This window comes from Lutra lutra, chromosome 10 (assembly GCF_902655055.1).
Source record: "Lutra lutra chromosome 10, mLutLut1.2, whole genome shotgun sequence".
NCBI classification, from domain to species: domain Eukaryota; kingdom Metazoa; phylum Chordata; class Mammalia; order Carnivora; family Mustelidae; genus Lutra; species Lutra lutra.
The window spans coordinates 599,695-617,741 of NC_062287.1; the positions used below are offsets into that span (position 1 = coordinate 599,695).

Here is an 18,047-nt window from a genome sequence, read left to right on the forward strand (position 1 = left end):
ACTTTGTAATATTCCAAGGTCGAGGTTCTATTACAAAACTGAAAACCTCCTGAAGCTTGAAAATGCAGATGTTGAGAAGGAGGTCTGGGACCAGACGCATCGTGGGGATGACCTCCTGTTTTGTGGAGACGGTGGGCTCTTTTCAGTAATTGTTGAGTCTGAAGTTTGCTACTGTAATGCTGACAGGACTGATTTGTTCAGTAACACTTGAAAGTTACTGTTTCATAGTCCAAGCAACACAGACTCTGAATTTAAAAATAATAGCTCTTAAAAAAATTCTGTCATGTTTTAAGGATGATTGTTTTCTCTTTATCTTCTGGAAATGTTATTAAAACTGGAAAAGTTGATCATGTAGGGAAGAACTGGGTACTGCTGGTCTCTCCTTTTCTAGTTGCCCTGCCCCCTTTTCCTGGGAAAACAAAGCCTGTTTTGTTTCTCGCCTGCTTGTGAGGTCTCTGCTGTGCCCCATGTGGGCGCACTGTTCCGTGCTTTGTTGAAAGGCTTGAGATGCTGAAGGTGAAGCGCGGGATGCTTCGGGAGAGGGTCTCCCCCAGCTCCGGGGGATGAACAAGCTTGTGTGAGTGGGTGATTCCCATGCGCTCTTGAGAGGAGCGCACCCGCACCCTGGTACCCATAGAACCATGGCCGGCAGACAACCCTAAGTACTCGAGTTGTCGGACTGCTGCTGCTGCAGATGTGGTACAGACTTCTGTTTAATTCTGCAGAACTAGTTCTTCTCTCATCTCTTGCTCTCCTATTTCTCGCTTTCTGTGGTTTTCCGTAGTTAAACAAGCTTTGTTCTAAAAAAGACCGTACCAACCAATTCATGATGCCTTTAGCAGTGGTCACTGTCAGTAATCATTACTCCTTAAGGTGTTTAATTCTGGGAAATGGGTGGGAAGCAGAGGATATTTACCTCTTTATTTCCATGCAGTTACGTTGTTATCTGGTTAGTTTTCACAAAGACAACGTATTTATATTAACCTTTAAATGTTCTGTAACTGAGTAAAGATGCAAAAATCTGTTTTGCAGTTAATCAAGTTGCATATTCCAGCACTCCTCAACTCACTAATGGGCTGTTTCCTAGCAGTTTCTTTTTAAAATTGACTTACGTAATTGCTTGGAACTGGAAACATTCTCCCCAGTGGCTCTTTGTTCTAGGGTGCAGCTTATGGGGTATGCACCGCGTGTGATGGAGTCTCAGATGAGCTCCCCAGCTCATGTTGTTGAAGGAGACATTCACGGTGGATGAGACATGTCCGGGGGGAAGACACCAGGCCTTGTGCTGAACTGCCAGGAACGGGCTTCTGCAGAGGAGGAGGATGCCTTGGAGGCTGACTTGAGGCTTAATCTCCACTACCCGTTTTGTCCATTTAGGTTTTATTGGAAAAATATGCATATCTCTGTGAATCATAGCACGCCTAGAAATGCACGTGGCCTGGAAAAGTGGGAGAAGGCAGAGGGCAGAATGGTTATCTGTAGGATGAGGAATCTTAAAGCTTAGAAAGAATTGGTCTGGAGAAGGAGCAAGGTGCCCTCTGTGGCTCACCCCCTTTTCTCCAGGCTGTTCTCTCCACAGCATCCGCCGAAGGGATGTGGGAACACGCCCAGAGTAGCTGGAGGAGCCGAGTACTGGACAAGTTACTGGGTTGTGTCTGACTCGGGTTGTGGTCACTTTGATGGTGAAGACCACAACGATATGTGTCAGTTGTGCATCTCGTGTTGGTGGCAAGTAAATGTAAGCAGTTGTATTGAATGAGGTTGTTGATTGGTGCCTGGCAAATCTTAGTTCTTAATATTTTTGGCTTTTTTCCTATGCATTTCCCTACAAAATAAACTATAAACCATGATTATGGAATTTAAAGCCATTTATTCTTCATAAAGACCAATCATAAATATTTTCATGGGGCCTTCTAAGAGACTAATAAGGCTTTCCAACAATATGGGACAGCAAATCCTGTTTTGACGTCCCTTCCCTGCTCTGCCAGACAAAATACTAAAAGCAGATAACCAAAAAGACATAACTGGGGTCATAACTTAAAAAAAAAAAAAAAAAAGTCTCTGTGGGTCAGAAAATAAAATCGACATACTATACAGTGAGCAAGGGCAGGCAGGACCAGGGGCCTGCCAGGTTTATGGACCTCCGCTCCTGAGGATGTCAGGAACTCCCAAGTGGTAGGAACAAGGCCAAAGCAAGGATTCGACCCTGTGTCGAGTCACAAATTTCAGGAACTGATGCACAGAACCTGTTCTTTAACCGCAGTGCAGTTAAATTAGATCCCAATAAAATAGTTAGCTTCAAAAAACCATGGTTTGCCTTCTTGGGTACTACTAGCACCTATCATTAAAGTTGTGATTAAAACTGTGGTTCATGGTATAGCATTAATGAACAGAAGGGAAAATCCAGGACCACAGAATCTAGCCGTTTTGTCTGTGATAAAGCTGTTTCTGGGGGAAGGATGTACTTCACATGCATGGTGTTGAGACTAATAGGCACAAAAAAATAAAATTTGATTCATTCACACCACATTCCAGGATAAATTCCAAATGGTCTGGATTGAATTGCCAAATAAGTATATAAAAAGGAAGCATATAGTTTTTGAGTTAAAAAGTTGATGAATTCCTTTGCCATCTGGGCATGGGGAAAACATAGCTCAAATTTCAAAAAGATTGATAAATTTGCTTAAAAAAGAAACTTGTGGGGGAAAAAAAGGCAAACTAAAGAAACAGATGGAAAACAGGGCAATTATTTGTGGCTTATGTACTGCCACAGTTGTCTACCCCTAGCCTGTAAAGACAGACTGTAGTAGAGTACGGAAAGACTAATAACCCCATTGGACAAGATAGGAAAACAGTTGGTGTTGAAAAAAACACATGGCCCTTAAAATCGGGTAATTGATCAAACTTTGGTGATAAAAAATAGCAAAGTGAAATCACACAAGCCATTTCTCATCTTTCAGATTGGCAAAAGTCCAAAAGTTCGGCAAGGATTTGAGAGGAAAGCAAGATTCCCTTACACATTACTGGGACAGTGCAATGAAGTGCCCCGTGGTGTGAGAAGCAAGAAGGGAGGGGTTTGCTGAGAGCACTTGCTTCAGCCACTAACTTAACAGCTGTCCCCGCTAGGACTCTGCCCCGGGTAGCGGAAGGACAGAGTGAGGTGTGTATGAGCTGACTCTGACGTAGTGAACACCTGACGGGAAATTGGTTGAATGGAACCCTAATTAGCTATTTTTAAAAGGAAATGAGAGAAAACCTGGATATTGTGCTTTGGAGTGGTCCCGAGGGAATGTCTGTGGGTGAGTAAAGGGGACTGGAGTAAAGCAGTCTAGCGTGGGTGCCACCACAGGTCCCAGAAGTCTGCATGTCTTCGCTTGGACTTTTAGAACGCCCGGAGCACTGGTGACTGCTGGGGGAGTTGGTGCTGGCAGGTGGCAGGTAGAGTGAGTCTCCAGAGTTGGCGAGCACAGTGTCACCGGTCACCGTCGATGGTGAGTTGGTGGCCGAGGCAGCCTGGAGAGCAGTTACTCAGCTGCCTTCACCGCAGCCACTGACAGTACAAACCCAGCCCTGACGACTCGGAATTTTCCGGTCGTCGTCCTGTTGAAGGAACGGCATACGTGCGGAGGGATAACACATCCTCACCTAGTAGAACCACACTTCTCAGCAGAAGAGAGAGAACACTTAGAAGATGGGGGACCCCAAGGAAAAACCCTGAGTGATAACCCGTGGAAACTGTGTGAGTGAAAGGCTGCACTGTTGACCTGACAGTCGTCCATGAGGCGGTGGGTGGGGATAAGGGAGAAGCAGAATTAATCGTGTATTGATCGGAAAGCTGCACAACAAGCATGGGAAGGTTTATCTGTTTTTCCTACTTCTCTGTATGTTTGAAATCATTTTGGAACTTTGAAACATGTTTGGAAGCTTAACAGTCTACTAAGTAGCTCATGAGTTAAACGGAAATTGAAGCAGAAACTACAGGTATTTGGAAGGGAACAGTTGTGAATTACACTTTCAAAAGGGAGGACACAGAAGAGCATCACTTAAAGGTAAATGTACTGATTTTCAATGCTTCAAGAAAAGATTTAAACCAAATAACTGGAAGTCAAGAAGTTGGAAACACAGAAAGCCTGGAGGGAAAAGGCAGGAGCAGGAGGTAGGACGCAGTGGTGGGCGCCCTCCGCGCACATCAGCGAGGGGCCTGCGAGGCTGGACTGAACGAAGGCGCAGACATGGTCGTATTGTCCTCAGTTCTGTCTCAGAGTGGGGCTGGCGTCATGGTGGAGTTGGCCAGTCTTTGGTGACGTGGGTGGCATTTGTGAATTGTCATATCCCAGATCATTCCATTTCTGCCTTAGTGAGAACTCAGCTTAGTGAGAACCAGCTTCAGGCCGGACACTGCACGGGGCCCCGAGGACATGCACATAACTTGGGTCCTCGGCCCGTGCCCGTGGCAGTATCAAGAGGGCAGGGCTCTGGGAGAGGCTGAGCCTTGTGCTCCTGCGTCCCAGACCTGTACCCGGGACCCCAGGAAGTCACAGGAGTGTGGTGCTGAGTGTGGTGGGACAGACAGGTGTGTCATTTTGCACTCTCCTCACGTCCTGAGCTCAGGATTGTGTTGGGAGGTTGTGGGACACTGCTCTTCTTCCTTCAGCGTCTGTGAAGTTGTTAGGGCCTGAGGTTTTCTTGGTCGGTGTGTATTAAACATTAAGTAGAAGCAGGGACCCAAAATGTCACCTGGAACAGTTGGTATGTGTCTGAAAGGTGGTATGTCGTTCCATTTTCCTGGAATAACGCTCTGTCTGCTCAGGAGGCTACCATGGGCCATGGTTTGGTCTGGGTGGTATCAGTGACAGAAACTCCCTGGTGGGAGAATCCACGGTTCCTGATTGTCACATGGTCATAGGGGGCCCAGCACAGGGCCCGTCCCCACCACCAAGGGCCAGTGTCCTGTGCCACAGACCTCCGCCCACTATCCGGGTGCGCCTGGGCTCTGTCATTGATCACTGTCATCTGCTTGCTTCAGGAGAGGTTCTGTGTGTGTTTCAGTCATTTAAAAATGTTTGATCATTTTATTTATTTTTTAAGATTTTATTTTTAATTCCTCCTCTCCACATGATGTGGGGCTGAACTCACAACCCTGGGCTCCAGTTGCACGCTCTCCAACCGAGCCAGCGGCGTCCCAAGGACGGGTCATTACAGCGGGCTTTACTGCTCACAGTGCTTTGTGCCATTCGCTTTGGGAGTTGTATTTTTAATTAAATCTGTATATATTATAATTTTATAATAAGCAACATGTTCACATCATTCACATTTCGAAAGTCACCCAAAATGTCTCTGCAAGTCTGTCCTCTCGTCACAGGTTCCCCGCTGCAGAGCTGACAGAGGTAGTTGGTTCTGAGCCATCCATCACTTTTTCGTACTCTGGTCCCAACTCGGCTCTTAACCTGCGGTGTCCGCAGCCGCTGCTTGTGGTCGGAGATGCGCGCTCCCTCGTGTCTCCTGGCTCTTGTCTTGGGTCTAGTTTAAGGACAACAGGGGCAGCGGCAATAGCGACCAGTTAACACAACCCTTGTCCTAGGGATGGGTTTTCAGCTCATTTCCACCCCCTGCCCAAGAGGTGAAAAGGCTGTGTTGACTCTTCCTAGCTGCTTTTGAAAAACTCCTTTCCCTTGGCTACCAGTGTTTTAGGCCAGATGTTTTGTTTCCTTGCAGCCATGAACCAGAGGATCAGCCAGAGCGCCCCGGTGAAGCAGCCCCCGCCCCTGGCCCCGCAGAGCCCTCCGGGGGGCGTCCTAGGCGGCGGCGGCGGCCCCGGCCCGCAGCAGATGCGGCTGCAGCAGCTGCAGATGGAGAAGGAGCGGCTGCGCCTGAAGCAGCAGGAGCTGCTCCGGCAGGTGAGGCCCAGGGGAGAGGCCACCTCCGCTCCCCGGGAGTGCTGTTCAGGACCCGGCGGGGCCCCGGGGGGCCCGTGCACAAGGTGCTTCCCAGATGAGCGTTGTTGAATCCCAGAGACCCCAAGCTTAGGGGATCCCGTAGTGCCTTCCCGGCGCGCTCTCTGTTCTCCTGACAGCGGTCCTCGGGGGGCGGACAGGGCCGGGGTCTGCTCCTGGGAAGGGCTGTTGCGCTCCGGGACATCGACTGCCCGTGTCAGAGCCGGGGGCTCCCAGAGGGGAGGCTGAGTCCAGGGACCGGAGATGCAGCCTTACCAGAGCAGTGTATGTTGTCATTTTCCTAGAAGTTGTTCTGACAAGAAAACAGTGCAATTTTGAAAGGGACAGAAGGTGAAGGTGCGTGAAGACCGAACCTACCGCTCTGTGTCCCAAGTCCACCCCTCGGAGCGGCCGGAATGGTCAGCTTCTCACTTTCGTTGTTCTCCGACATTGTTTCTGTCCACAGACGCAGAACACATGTATCTACTGTTTTTCCACTAAATTGTAGCCTCCCAGGTGTAGAAATTAAAACATCATGACACTCCACATTTCTGTTCCCCAGAGGCAGGACCTTGGCTCAGGCCCGTTAGTGACGTGGGCTGCGTCCCAGGAGGGTCGCTGGACGTGCACAGACGTGGTGCCGTCCCCAGACTCTGACGTGGGATTGGAGAAACTGGGCCCTGGGGATGGGGACTTGGCCCTGGAGGTCCCAGACAGACCCACCTCTCAGCTGTCTGTGCTGTCCGTTGTCCATCCGTGTAAGGCCAGCGCTCTGGGCCCCAGCCCCGAGCCCCGGCTCTGAGCCCGGACGCCAGGGAGTGCTTGTTCAGGGTTCGAGGCCACAGAGTGGTTGTCACAGACGGATTTCTTTACCTGCCGGAAAGGTGTAGAAAGGAAGCACATTAACTCAATGTTCTGTACCTCTGGCTCAGAAATGTCTGTAAAGGAAAGATATTTCTCATTTAAATAAAAACTCGATCATCAGAGCGAGGTGGCGCCATCGAGAACATGACGATGGAGCTGCCAGAGGAAACAAAGCGGCCTCCGGGCCTGTTTCCGACGCTGCCCGTGAGCACTGGACGGCCCACGCACACGCCGGTCCCCATTCCACATATGAGTTGAAGACTGTCAAAACCAGGAAATCCCACTAAGAGTGAAGATCTGTCAATGTCAGCGTTCATCATTTTGCTGTACGCCATTGACCAGCCTGGGATTTTGTTCGCTTTGTTGTTTGCAACGTTCTGTTGGGGTGGGCAGTGCTGCTGTTCGTGAAGCTCTTCCTTCTGGGGTCTTGTCCTCCCTCCTGCTGTGGGTGACGGGTTTGAGACAAGCAGCCTGACCCCTTCCGAGGCAGCTCTGTTCCTTCCTTATCACCGGCTGTGTTGTCTTTCTCACTTCCAAGTGATAGACCTGCTCTATTTCATACTAATAGTCTGTTTATTAGGGTTTTTTGGTTTTGTTTTTTGGCAGTCAGTATAAATTCAGCAAGTCTCAAGCCTCCGGCTTCCTGTGAATTCCTTCCCTTGTTAGCTGCTCTTACCACTGAACATCGAGTGACACTTTTCCTGCTCCTTCTCATACTCAGAAGCAAAGAACCTTCCTGACCAATATCCAATTTTGTTTGAGTCCTGACGCCTGAAGCCTGCTGTCCTGTCCTCCGTGCTGTTCAGTGCCCCTGAGGTTTCAGTTTGTTATGTGGTGACCCCATCGGCTCCTGTCTTCCTCGGTCTGCTGCTTCTCGGGCTGGCTTGGGAGTTCTCTCTGTGGTGCTATGTCTGGATGAAATTTGTAAGTCAGCCTACATAGCCAAACCATGTGGCTTAAAGTAATTTTTATCCATCTTATTTTTTACTCTTAGGCAATGCGGAATATCAATCCCAGCACAGCAAATTCTCCAAAATGTCAGGTAGGCTCTTATCTGATGTTTTAGCATTAAAAAAAAAAAAAAAAAGATATTAAATTAGGAAAGCAAGAAACTGGCACTCCAGGGTCCTGTCCTTACTGAGCGTCAACCCAGGGGGTGTGACTGTGAGCCATCTCTTCCCAAATATGTATGTTACCACTGCCGTTCCCAGAAGGTCCGCACGGCCTGCTTCCCTCCTGCTCCTTCCAGAGAGCATCTCGCACTCAGTTTGATCATGGAAGTCTCGTTTTATTCCGTATTTGAAGTGTATTATGTCCCCGTTGTACATCCTGTCAGTCTTGAGCTGTGTGTGATTCTCATTTGCGTAGCTTACAGTAGTATTTTTAATGATGAATAGGAGCTACACACCTGACGGGACAGACCGGCACAGCTTATCTTCTTGGGCGGACTACTGTAAGACCTCGTAAGAGAGTCATAGTAGTGTTCTTAGGGGAAAACACTCTTTCCAGGGCATCCCAAAGGAAGAATATCATGATTATCAGAAGAGGGAAGGGCCTGCTTGGGTTGCGTTTGGGGTTTCTTTGTTGACTTTATCAGCTTGTCTCCCTGATGAACCCCAGAGAGCACTGGTTGAAAAGGAATCTTATGTAGATGGAGAGATTATGGCCATTTGTCCTAACTCAGGCGCTTCCGTGATTGAAGGGAAGACTCTCAGTCTTGAAAACAAACAGACTCTCTGCGCTCAGGGTTCACAGGATGTAAAGGACTGAAGACCTGGGGGGTCATTGCACTTTTCATGGGTGGGCAGATGCTACCACGTGCCCCTCGTGTGCTACAGGGCTGAAGGGCGGGCGTCCGAACGAGCTGTGGAAGCAGGAGTTGGCAGAGCTCCGCTCATTTTGGATGCCGTCATTGTGCCCATCAGAGTCCATGCTGATCAAGTCAGAGTCAGTCCCTGTAGAGACGGTTACCTTTGGGAGGGAAAACTCGCTTCCTTAGCCCATAAATGCCTTCTCGAAGCAAGACATCAGGTGAGGGGCTAACTCACGGAAGTTGTCTTCCGTGGAGAGAGCACATCCTCTCTGTGAGGGCCGCCGTCATCACGGAGGCCTAGCCAGAGCCCGGAGCGTGGGTCTTTAAGAAGTGAGGATACATCCAGTGCTTTAGCTCTGAAGTGTTTCTAAAAGAAGCCTTCTCTTTGTGGTAAGTGAGGTGGAAACTAAGATAGGAGCAGAAATTAAATGAGATTTGGGTTTAAGCAAAAAGTCCTCCATGCCAAAAGTGTTTCGAGTTGTTTCTTTGTTTTCCTACTGAGATCTTAAACCATAAATCTGATAAATGAGTAGCTTAAGGTCTTTCTTTCACACTTGAGTGCAAATGTAAATAGTAACCCAGAGTTCAGGCGTTCTTAGATTTTCTTTTTAATAGCTTCAGAAAAGGTGAGACTTATAGAAAGTCCGTTAAGTTTATATGGTGTTAAAATTGCGGAGTTGATTCCTTAGATTTATTTAAGCCAGAACAAGAAGCCTGAAAGAGGTTTTTTAAAAATCAACTTTGGATGTGTTAGAGAATGAAATACTGGTTTGTTATATAAGTTTTTGTCAGTGTGTTCACCTGGCAGGTGTGGGAGTGTCCGTGAACGTTATGAGGTTTGGTGCGGGGTTACATTTGGAGTGGCTCCGAAACAGAGAATGTGATGGGGTTTGTGTCGGTCAAGCCTGTGTGTGCTGACGTGTTTTCTGGGTAACCTTCAGGTAGTTGCCAGGAAACAGTTTCACAAAGAGGGGTCTTCTCTGAAGTGAAGATGTGGCTTTGTAGAGGGTTGCCAGGAAAGCTGGGAAGAGCTTTCTTGTCTCAAGGAACAGAATGTATGAAGGAATAATGGAGAAGGGGGAACAGATCCAATATTTGAGTCCTAAATGCTGTTCAAAGTGCCATTTTACTTTTCTGATAGGAATTAGTGCACATGAGCTAAGCAACACGAAACCTGTGTCATCACTCTGTAATTAGATCGTAATCATACACTTCAGATGCTGTGGCATGTGGGAAGGTACCATACTTCAAAATGTTTACAAAGGTAGTCATCTCAAAAGCTATCTTTTAATTTTTACCAAATAGGATTAACTACACAGATCTGTGTTCTGGTCACATAGACTGATGTCAGTATGGGACAGGTTAATGTGGAATTCTGAGAATTAAGACCACTTTAAAGGCATTTTGTATATCTTAGTTAAAGGTAGAAATTAACAGCTTACTTTGTTAGGGTTTGTTTGCAAATTTTGGAATAACTTGTCTTCAGAGAACTTAAAATTTTAAATTTCATTGTGATTATTCATTACTTTCATGCTTCAAAAGCTATTTTTTGTTTTCAGAAGAAACTTTTTGGAACTATAAATGTCATCTTCACTCCCAGAGGTCGAGTCTTTACTGTTCAGTTTTCTAGCTATATCTCTTTCTAATACATCATTTACTCCTTTGTAAATTGGGAGACCTTTAGAGAGAGTTGGTTAGGAATGCGTCACAGTTTCTGTTTCAAAGTCTTGTGAAATGAAACACTTTGAGAAAGATAGCACCCCCCCAAGTGTGAATGTTTTTACCTTCTCTTGTGCCTGAGAATCTGGTTCCCCAGTATGGGTGAGATGATGAAGTGGGATTCCAGAGCCCCCCCCCCTCGCACCCCCCCACCCCTGGGTGTCTTCAGTAGCCTCCTCTCCCTCTCCGTCTTCCTCTGGCTGCGAGCACTCTTCTGTCCTCTTGCCCTGATTCTGGTCACGAGCACGTCCCCTCCCTCTTGCTCACCAGGGTTCTCCATTTTCTTTATAAGGCCTAGGTCAAAACCTGTCCTCATTGGCCTTCTTAGGATTCTTGAAACGACTCAGAGCATAGAAACAAGACTGCTGTGTCGAGCTGGAGTGAGTATGAGTTGCCATTCCCAACATCGCACACGTCATGATCGGCCTCTGGTTCAGTGAGGGGCGCACAGCCCATCGTGTGAACGTGCAGGGACTGTAGCACACCGCTAGCCTACGGAGGTGAGGACAGTTGGATGTCCGCAGTTTCGGCCAAATGGAGCAAAATAATAGCACTGTTCAGGGCAGTGTGAGAACAGTGGCCGTCAATCTTGTTTTCCCTGAATTTAATAGCAGTAAAGAATTTGGCTTTTTGTTCATCCAAATTGTCTTTCCTGTTAGCAGACACCAGAAAAGCTATTTCAGAGTCTAGTTAACTTTTCCCAAGATTCTCTCTCCTCTTTTTGAAATCCTAATACTAAATACACTGTAAATTCATTTAGGTGTTTTCTCATGAATAAAGAATTTCATGTTTTCTTTTTTTTTTTTTTTTTTTTTTAAGATTTTTATTTATTTATTTGACAGAAATCACAAGTAGAGAGAGAGGAGGAAGCAGAGCTCCCTGCTGAGCAGAAAGCCCGATGTGGGGCTCGAACCCAGGACCTGGGATCATGACCTGAGCCGAAGGCAGCGGCTTAACCCACTGAGCCACCCAGGCGCCCCTCATGTTTTCTTTTTAATAGGAAAGTTGGAAACTCTCTAAGCCTCATACCCGCATAGGTTATCTCATTTGTTTTATTCATCGAGAGGTCTATAATTTGAAGAATGTTAAAAAAAAAAAAAAGTATTCGTTTGACATTATAATTAACAAAAATTATAGAAGACCTAATTTTAGAGATCTTTCAGAAAGAGTGTTGAATCCCAGGATAGTGCTGGAAACACGAAACTTAAAGTCTGCTTTCAGAGATCACCTTTCAGAGTTCAGTGTCATAACAGTCCCTAGATCCACATGTGCACGTTTTTTAAGTAAAAAATGTTCTGAAGTTGAAGATAATTTGGTTAAATGGCACACACATTAAAAAAAAAAAAAGAAGCATTCTAAACACTGGCCAAATGTTTTAAAATCCCTGCCAACCTAATGAAATGCTCTGTGCTGGGAAGTAGGGCACGGCAAGGCCTGTCTGGAACCGCTAGAAGAAATACTTTTCTTCCTCCTCTGTTTTTAAAATTGTGGACATAAACTGCTGTCACTGAGACAGACTGTTACAACGTGTATTTTTAGTTACTCTCCATTTCTAAATTTGGATTTGTAGTTCACTAAACTAACCTTCCTTAAGCAAATCGATGACCCAGAGGAAAACAAATGAACCTTCAGTCGTGTATCGCGTGTTCCCTAAAACGGACGCCCCATTCTGTAGCTTCCTGTGCGCTAAAGACAGAGTTGCCTCAAGAAAGGGATTAAGGTTGACGTCGTGTGTTCATAGAACCTTCTATAAGTGGAGTCATAACTGTTCACCTGCCACAATTACTTTGAGATTCATTCATGTGCGTTCGTTCTCTTTATTGTTAACTGGTGTTCTGTGGTGGGGCTAGCTTGCGATACTTATCTTTTCACTCATTAATCGACTTTGGACTTGTTCCAAGTTTTGACTTTGGCGGGGGCAGGGGGGTACATGCTTTGATTTCCCTTGGATACTCTGAGAATTCAGTAACCCAGGAATATTCTAAATGTTGCCAGACTATGGACTACTTCTGCCTTTCTCCTTATTTTTCTAAATGATGTGAATCAAAGTGCTGATTTCCTAGGGTCCAAAATACTTTAACTATCAGATCCATATTAAGGTATCTTTTTACCCTGTGGGAAATGATACTGCTCTTTAAGGAGGGAAATATGGAAAGGAACAGTGGCTCATGGCTAGATCCCGAGTCCATGAAAGTCCACTGTATAAAAGCAGGCAAACTTGTGTTTTCCCTTACAAACCATCCTGGAAAGTTCCCTTCAGACCAAGTTGGGACCATCCGTTTTGCTTACAGTGCAGAGAGCTGTGACTCCAAATGTGTTCCAGATTAGCCAAGATTTACAAGCTCAGTGGGAAAGGTTGCCACATGTTTGTATTATTACGGAAGAGTATGAGCCAAAAATACTTGCTTCATTTAGAAAAAGTCAAATACTCCAAAAGAACTTTTTGACCTTTGAAATACAGAAGCATGATTAAATTTTGGCCAAATTTCCTATAACTTGCCTCTCAGTTTTTGAAAGTCTGTCAAACTATTTATTCTAACTACCTTTGGGAAAAAGAGAAGCTTAACAAACTTGTATTTTTAGCTTAGTATTCTAATTTTAGGCATTTGTTCAGAGTAAAAAAACTCCTTAGAGATAGACATAACTTTCAACATGAGCTGTTTCCACTGAAATCCGTTTTTAGAGACGATCCAGTTACGTCCCCAAGCTTATTTTTGAAGCAGCTGTGCCAGATTTACCCAGTTACAGAGTAATGTCCATATTCATCCAAAGTGTGTTCTGCTAACACTACTGTACTGCACTAGAGCAGACTTACTCTGTATAGGTTAGATACATATTTACAGGCTTTATTTTTAAATGCAGCATAAAAGAGAAAACATTTCTATGGAATGTACTTTTAGGTTAAAAAATTCAGATTATGTAACTTCGTTTTATACATGCATACTATAATTATTTCTCTCTAATGTCACCAGTAAAAGGTCTATACAGCTCTGAAGCAAATCTTGAGTATTCTTCTAAAATTCTTAGTTTTATGTAATCCCGTCCACCCTCACATTTCAGTTCTTGGCACAGGATACAAGGAGTTCTGATGACTCCTGACAGTGAAATGTCATTGCACGGCTCCTCCCCGGGAGCTGGACGGTGTCTGGAGGGGCTCCCTCTGACTCCGTGCTCCTTTTCCTGTGGGACCTGATGAGGTGGACTGAGGAGGAAGACACTGCCCCGGTCCCCACCTCTGACACCTGCCTGCCTAGAGCTCTGTCTCTGCGCTGTGCGGTGCACGCACGTGTGTGTGTGTGTGTGCGGGAAGTGCAGGGGTTTGTTTCCCTGTTCAGTTGAAGTCCAGTCCTGAGTCAGAAGGGGAAAGTAAGGCATCAGTGCATATAGTTTCCTTCCCCTGTTTTCGACGGTTGGTTCCAAATACTGACAGAATTTTTCCATCTTCTCTGTTGAACCCAGTGAAATAAATTAACAACAGATGAAAATGTTAACATTAAGGATTAATGACTTGAGGAGGAGCTACAAGTCAACTTTAATTACAGCAATTTTGTCTTCAAATACTGAGCTGTGTTAAGAAAGTATCCATTTGGGGATAATATGTGGATAAGTTATTATACCTAGCTGTTCAGAAATTACTTAGGGGTTGTATCAGTCATGTTCTTTTTGGTGTAACTAGAAATTTCAGAACTGAGCTGAGTATTCATACCTTGATACGGTTTCTACAGCCTGTGTAGACGTGTCAGTGGCCTTCTCACGTCCTATTCGTTTGCATGCCAGGTTGGTCCCTATTTGGTTGATCACCCTGACGGCCTCCCACTAGCACCAGTGGAATAAAATGACATTTTCTCTTTGACCCTTTCAGGCTCATGTTAGATGAGTCCCTAGATGACTCTTCGTCATGGCTCAGACACAGCTTTGATAAGAAGTTTGTCTCCAGGCCTTTGTGGTCCTCGGGCATCTCCAAATTAATGTCCTTTGTGAGTCTGGATAGTGGGTTCTGCGCTGCGTGCCGACAGAAATTCATTTGCCAAAGATAGCAACAAGGAAAAATTGGGCAGCTTGGAACAAGCAAAGTGTCAACATCCAAAGTAGCACCTGACAGTTAGCTTTAACTTTAAAAGATAATCTCAAAAACGTGGGAATTTTATCAAGAAGAGAAAAATAAAAATTTATAAAAAACATTGTAAAAATAATAACCGGCTTATCGGTTATTTTAGTAACGACTTACTAGCCAGTGTCCTGTCCTGTGCTTGCTCTGCAGAAACAGGTGGGAGCCTTTGATGGGAGTGGGGCATGAACGGGGCTCTTGGACGGTGCCTGCAGACGCTCCCAGAGTTCAGGAGACCTGCAGCCTCTGGTTCATTGGAGCCCGGGCTTCGATCGTTGTCATGTCTATTCTGTTTACCCCTCATGTTATAATAGCAACGTAAATTCTTCGAGCATCACTCTGCTTTGCTCCCAAACCGTCCAGTCATTCATTTGGTCTGCCCTTCAGGGACAGAGAAGAAAGAAATCATTACAGTATCGTGTGATGAGTGCTAAGCGTGTGTTCCATACATGCTCAAGCCTGGTAAAATCCTCACGGAGAGTTACCTGGGGGAGGGAACGGAGTCTGAAATAGGAAGGAAGGAAGAAAGACGTGTTCTCATCAGAAAGTGCGTGTGGAAGGTCCTCCCGCAGGCCCGTGTACTGGAGAACGTGGAAGTGGGGTTGGTCCAGGAGTGGATGGAGACAAGACGCATGATGGGAGTCCCCAGAAGCCACCGCAGAGCCGGTTGGCTTTAGCAGGAAGAGGGGAGAAACCCCTGTTTTCTGAGAAGTTACAGAGACGGGTGTGACTGAAGGTAGCTTTGCGGGGAGAAAGCGGATGGCAGGAGCCAGAAAACCAGACTCCTCGCTCGCCTCCGTGTTCTCACTGAAATGGGAGCAAGGTGAGAACAGGCTTGAGAGCATGTGCCTGATGAGGGGCGGTAGCCCTGAAGATGAGGGGAAACACTGCCCAGAGGACAGAAAGAAGAAAACCCAGAGTGGTACTGAGCACCCATTCGAGGCCAAAGACCATTGATTTGTAGTAACAGTGTGGGTGGCTGTTTGATTTTTCTCCAGCATTTCTTAGCAGTCTCGGGATACAAATGAAGGGAACACTTTCCTAACATTGGTTCAAGGTAGCAGTTTGCTCTGTTGAGATAAAGTTATGCGTGTATTTCAGGACGTGAAAGGTGCTCGTGTGTACTTCACATGATCCGCTCAGAGGTCAGGCTCCTAGGGACGGAGAAAGAGACCAGGAACTGGCCCATCCAGAGACGCTCAGCGTTCCTCATCATCAGGGAAATAATAACCAGAACCGGGATGAGGCGGCTCAGGTCGTGATCTCGGGGTCCTGGGATTGAGTCCCGCGTCGGGCTCCCTGCTCAGCAGGGAGCCTGCTTCTCTTCCTGCCACTGTTGCTCCCCCTGCTTGTGCTCGCTCGCTGTCTCTCTCTCTCTAAAATGTAAATAAACTCTTTTTTTTAAAGGTTTTTTTAAAAGATTTTATTTATTTATTTATTTATTTGACAGAGATCACAAGTAGGCAGAGAGGCAGGCAGGGGGTGGGGAGAAGCAAACTCCCTGCTGAGCAGAGAGCCCGATGCGGGGCTGGATCCCAAGACCCTGAGATCATGACCTGAGCTGAAGGCAGAGGCTTAACCCACTGAGCCACCCAGGCGCCCCTGTAAATAAAATCTTAAGGGAAAAAACCCCACGAGATACTCCCTCACACCTGTCAGAATGGCTGACAACGTGACTCAGGAAGCAGGTGTCGGCAGGATGCGGAGGGAGGGAGGGGGGCAGAGGCGCAGCCCCGTCTGGAGAACAGTGTGGAGAGTCCTCCACGTTGAATACAGAGCTACCCTATGACCCTGCAGTTCCACCTCTGGGGAGTTATTTGAAGAAAACAAAAACCACTAATTCAAAAAGATACACACCCCCCTCTGTCGGCTGCAGCATTTACAGTGACCCAGATGTGGCGGCGACCTCAGTGCCCGCTTAGCTGTTGGTCACTTACCAGCCCGTGTCCATCGGTGCGTGAACGGATGAAGCTGTGCCTGGCCATGTGTGTCTTTCTGTTTGTGACAACGTGGGTGAACCTTCAGGGCCTCATGCTAAGGCAGATAAGACACAGAAAGACAAGTACCATTTTACATCACTTACAAGTGGCACCTAAAAAAACAAAAAACCAAGCCCGTCAACAAAGAGGACAGATGAGTGGTGGCTAGGGGCGTGCGGGAGCGGGATCAAAAGGTTCAGACGACCACAAATGATAAAATAAGTCCTGGTGATGTAACACACAGCATGGTGACTGTAATTAATAATGAACTGTAATTATTAGCTGTGGTTAATAAGGCATAATAAATGCAAATTTAAAAGTTGCTGAGAGAATAAATCTTTTAAGTCCTCATTCTAAGAAAAACAATTCTGTTTAACTGTGGTGATGGACGGATGGTCGTGGCGGTCACTGCCCAGCGTACGCAAACACGAGTCCTTGTGTTGTCCTTTAGGGAACTAACGCAGTCGTGTGTGTTGCTCATGCCTCAATGTATTTATTTAATTTTTTAAAAAAGATTTTATTTACTTGAGAGAGAGCACGAGCAGGGGGAGGGGCACAGAGAGAGGGAGAAGCAGGCTCCTCGCTGAGCAGGGAGCCCGATGTGGGACTCGATTCCAGAACCCTAGGATCCTGACCTGAGCCGAAGGCAGACCTTCACCAACTGAGCTGCCCAGGTGTCCCCTCAATGTTTTTTTTAATGGAAAAAAAAAAAAAGCTAGTCGACCAAGAGGAACCAGAAAGAAGACAGTACTGAGTCCCTCAGGTTACAGGGCCGGCAGAGTGGGACTGTGCTCATGCGGGAACCGGGCAGGAGAGAACAGCGTCCCAGAAAGTGGGATGGGCGTGTGCAAGGTTCCTGAGGGGCACAGCGTGGAGCCCGTGCCAGAGTGTGGCTGAAGCCGCCCGTGTCGCCGTATGCAGACGCAGCACCGTCGGTGGCAGCTAGTCATGTGGGCTTGGCGCCACGGTGGCCAGTGTGGTGGGCTGTGCGCACAGGGGTCTCCGTCCAGACTGAAGCCCCATGGTCTCAGCTGGCCAAGTCAGGGGTTCAGGTGGGTGGAGGTGAAGGTCACTAGGACCCAGAAGGTCAAGGAGCTGTCATGTTGAGTGAGCCCTTCACCTAGTAATTAACGTGTAGGTGACAATGTCTACCGGCATGTCTGACAGCTACCGTGATACTGAAGTGGTCGTGAACGTAAGTGGTATTTCCAGATACTGCAACTACGACAGGATACGAAAATGCTGACCATGGATGGGAAGTCAGAGGGAGAGAAATTCACCTGTTGGTCGTCTGTATTTGTGTTTGAAGGGAATGCTGAATGTCAGAAAGAAGTTACTGAGAATGAAGGTGAATCTTAATCACCCAAGTTCATGGACCCTCTGCATTTGGTCTCGATCCTCTGAATAAGAAATCCTGCGTAAAGGATGGTGTATTCAGCGGGCATAAACCTGAGTAAAAAGCAGAGGTTTCTGCAGAGGCAGAGCTCCTGGGGAAGGGGTGAGGGCGCAGAGCTGGGCTGTCTCCCTAGTGGGTGTGCCTTGGGCATGCCTCTGTGAGTAGCTGCCAGTTTCCTGAGCAATAAAAAGCCACATTTAAGTCAAACCAGAAAAGCCAGGGGAGAGGGAGCCTG

The 18,047-nt window shown here is 46.8% G+C and overlaps 1 protein-coding gene across 6 annotated transcripts in view; it reads left to right on the forward strand.

The window, feature by feature from the left end:
- YAP1 (Yes1 associated transcriptional regulator) overlaps nt 1–18,047 on the forward strand; it is a 111,247-nt gene that overhangs the window by 83,948 nt on the left and 9,252 nt on the right. For 3 of the 6 annotated variants that reach the window (XM_047747267.1, XM_047747263.1, XM_047747264.1), the window contains 2 exons: nt 5,716–5,897; nt 7,792–7,839. In XM_047747267.1, coding sequence (XP_047603223.1) covers nt 5,716–5,897; nt 7,792–7,839 — 230 coding nt within the window. The remainder of the gene's footprint in view (nt 1–5,715; nt 5,898–7,791; nt 7,840–18,047) is intronic. The other 3 variants (XM_047747269.1, XM_047747265.1, XM_047747266.1) reach the window with 1 other exon arrangement.